This window comes from Procambarus clarkii, chromosome 40 (assembly GCF_040958095.1).
Source record: "Procambarus clarkii isolate CNS0578487 chromosome 40, FALCON_Pclarkii_2.0, whole genome shotgun sequence".
NCBI lineage: Eukaryota > Metazoa > Arthropoda > Malacostraca > Decapoda > Cambaridae > Procambarus > Procambarus clarkii.
Window position 1 is genome coordinate 31,516,092 of NC_091189.1, and position 3,735 is coordinate 31,519,826.

At 55.9% G+C, this 3,735-nt stretch overlaps 2 protein-coding genes across 2 annotated transcripts; both read left to right on the forward strand.

Annotated features, from left to right (window-relative positions):
* The first annotated feature begins 527 nt into the window (after window positions 1-527).
* LOC138372864 (salivary glue protein Sgs-4-like) lies at window positions 528-971 on the forward strand. Its single transcript, XM_069338534.1, has one exon. It carries the CDS (start codon window positions 528-530, stop codon window positions 969-971), a length of 444 nt encoding a protein of 147 aa, XP_069194635.1.
* A 41-nt stretch (window positions 972-1,012) lies between these two features.
* Window positions 1,013-1,888, forward strand: LOC123750941 (uncharacterized). Its single transcript, XM_045733039.2, has one exon. It carries the CDS (start codon window positions 1,013-1,015, stop codon window positions 1,886-1,888), a length of 876 nt encoding a protein of 291 aa, XP_045588995.2.
* Window positions 1,889-3,735: the final 1,847 nt, after the last annotated feature.

Below are 3,735 nucleotides of genomic sequence, written 5' to 3' on the forward strand. Positions count from 1 at the left end.
CACTCATCTCATTAATTTTGCTTCATAATGTTCAAACATTGACCTGAAACACCCAATATCATGTTACATTGTTGACAGGATGGACCCCAGCACCGACAGGATGGACCCCAACACCGACGGGATGGACCCCAATACCGACAGGATGGACCCCAACACCGACAAAATGGACCCCAACACCGACAGGATGGACCCCAGCACCGACAAGATGGACCCCAACACCGACAGGATGGACCCCAACACCGACAGGATGAACACCGACAGGATGGAGTTCAACACCGACAGGATGGACCCCAGCACAAACAGGATGGACCCCAACACCGACAGGATGAACCCCAACACCGACAGGATGGACCCAACACCGACAAGATGGAATCCAACACCGACAGGATGGACCCCAACACCGACAGGATGAACACCGACAGGATGGAGTCCAACACCGACAGGATGGACCCCAGCACAAACAGGATGGACCCCAACACCGACAGGATGAACCCCAACACCGACAGGATGGACCCAACACCGACAAGATGGAATCCAACACCGACAGGATGGACCCCAACACCGACAAGATGGACCCCAACACCGACAGGATGGACCCCAACACCGACAGGATGGACCCCAACACCGACAGGATGGACCCCAACACCGACAGGATGGAATCCAACACCGACAGGATGGACCCCAACACCGACAGGATGTACCCCAACACCGACAGAATGGACCCCAACACCGACCAGATGGACCCCAACACCGACAGGATGGACCCCAACACCGACAGGACGGACCCCAACACCGACAGGATGGACCCCAACACCGACAGGATGGAATCCAACACCGACAGGATGGACCCCAACACCGAAAGGATGGACCCCAACACCGACAGGATGGACCCCAACACCGACAGGATGGACCCCAACACCGACAGGATTTTACGGGCTAGTCATGCCAGTGCCACCTCTTCGGTGGCTTAATCTTCATCATCACTGACAGGATGGACCCCAACACCGACAGGATGGACCCCAACACCGACATGATGGACCCCAACACCGACAGGATGGACCCCAACACCGACAGAATGGACCCCAACACCGACAGGATGGACCCAAACTCCGACAAGATGGACCCCAGCACCGACAAGGATGGACCCCAGTACCGATGGACCCCAACACCGACAGGATGGACCCCAGTACCGACAGGATGGACCCCAGTACCGATGGACCCCAGCACCGACAGGATGGACCCCAGTACCGATGGACCCCAGCACCGACAGGATGGACCCCAGTACCGATGGACCCCAGCACCGACAGGATGGACCCCAGTACCGATGGACCCCAACACCGACAGGATGGACCCCAGTACCGATGGACCCCAACACCGACAGGATGGACCCCAGTACCGATGGACCCCAGCACCGACAGGATGGACCCCAGTACCGATGGACCCCAACACCGACAGGATGGACACCAGTACCGATGGACCCCAGCACCGACAGGATGGACCCCAGCACCGACAGGATGGACCCCAGTACCGATGGACCCCAGCACCGACAGGATGGACCCCAGTACCGATGGACCCCAACACCGACAGGATGGACCCCAGTACCGATGGACCCCAGCACCGACAGGATGGACCCCAGTACCGATGGACCCCAACACCGACTGGATGGACACCAGTACCGATGGACCCCAGCACCGACAGAATGGACCCCAGTACCGATGGACCCCAACACCGACAGGATGGACACCAGTACCGATGGACCCCAGCACCGACAGGATGGACCCCAGCACCGACAGGATGGACCCCAGTACCGATGGACCCCAACACCGACAGGATGGACACCAGTACCGATGGACCCCAGCACCGACAGGATGGACCCCAGTACCGATAGACCCCAACACCGACAGGATGGACACCAGTACCGATGGACCCCAGCACCGACAGGATGGACCCCAGTACCGATGGACCCCAACACCGACAGGATGGACACCAGTACCGATGGACCCCAGCACCGACAGGATGGACCCCAGTACCGATGGACCCCAGCACCGACAGGATGGACCCCAGTACCGATGAACCCCAACACCGACAGGATGGACACCAGTACCGATGGACCCCAGCACCGACAGGATGGACCCCAGTACCGATGGACCCCAGCACCGACAGGATGGACCCCAGTACCGACAGGATGGACCCCAGTACCGACAGGATGGACCCCAGTACCGATGGACCCCAGCACCGACAGGATGGACCCCAGTACCGATGAACCCCAACACCGACAGGATGGACACCAGTACCGATGGACCCCAGCACCGACAGGATGGACCCCAGTACCGATGGACCCCAGCACCGACAGGATGGACACCAGTACCGATGGACCCCAGCACCGACAGGATGGACCCCAGTACCGATGGACCCCAGCACCGACAGGATGGACCCCAGTACCGATGAACCCCAACACCGACAGGATGGACACCAGTACCGATGGACCCCAGCACCGACAGGATGGACCCCAGCACCGACAGGATGGACCCCAGTACCGACAGGATGGACCCCAGTACCGACAGGATGGACCCCAGTACCGATGGACCCCAACACCGACAGGATGGACCCCAGTACCGATGGACACCAGTACCGATGGACCCCAGTACCGATGGACCCCAGTACCGATGGACCCCAGTACCGATGGACCCCAGTACCGATGGACCCCCAGTAATACACACATATATTATACTGGAGCTCCGTTGGCAGCGGTTTTGGCCACGGAGCGCTTCATCATCACTCATGTATATAAAACTGGAGGCCAAATATTTCCCAAATCAAATAAGACTGAGGGATTGGTAAGAGTGGAGCTCATGGTGTGGCTAGCATGGGTGGAGCCCCGCGGCGGACTCGTCCTCATGAACACTCACAACTTCTCTAACTCATCTGGCTCAAGGCTAGTCATTTTCACCACCACAAAGCCTATAAAAAACACGACGTATTAGTGCAAATTAAAGGTTTTTGTGCTTTTGGTTGTCAAGTCACATTCAATTTGACGCTTGTCAAATTGTAAGAACGTGCTAACTTTAGCCACTTCGTAAGATCATAAGTATTAAAAAATGCTACAGAAAGCCTATTGGCTCATACGAGGCAACTTCTGTTTCTCTCCAGCCAGACTCGTTCATATATACGTCTAGCCTACGCTTGAAACAATCTGTCGACGCCACGTCTATTATGTTACCCGACAATTTGTTCCATAAATCAAGAACACTGTTTCCAAACCTGTACTTACCCGCCCAACTATGTCGTTAGTTGTTCGTGGCCCTGTAGCTCTTGCCACGGTCCCCACACCTGACTGGTGGGAGGGTTGGAGGGTTGGAGGGAATTATCACGGGAAAGTGCCAAGCCATTACGACTATATAGCACTTGGAAGGGGATCAGGATAAGGATTTGGGATGGGACGGCGGAAAGGAATGGTGCCCAACCACTTGGACGGTCGGGGATTGAACACCGACCTGCATGAAGCAAGACCGTCGCTCTACCAAAAGGGTAATATTAATAATTCTAACACGAATCTTCTCAATATTTCTTATGTTTTTCTTCACTGTCGAAGGAAGTTGAGAAATTAACCCTGCAAAGTTCATTTTCACACTTTACTGTGGTCTGACGCCGAAGGATGCGTTTCGCAAGGCACTCCTTACATTTTCAAAGACAAATTTAACATGCATTTGCATAGGCTTATATTCTGTATGGGTG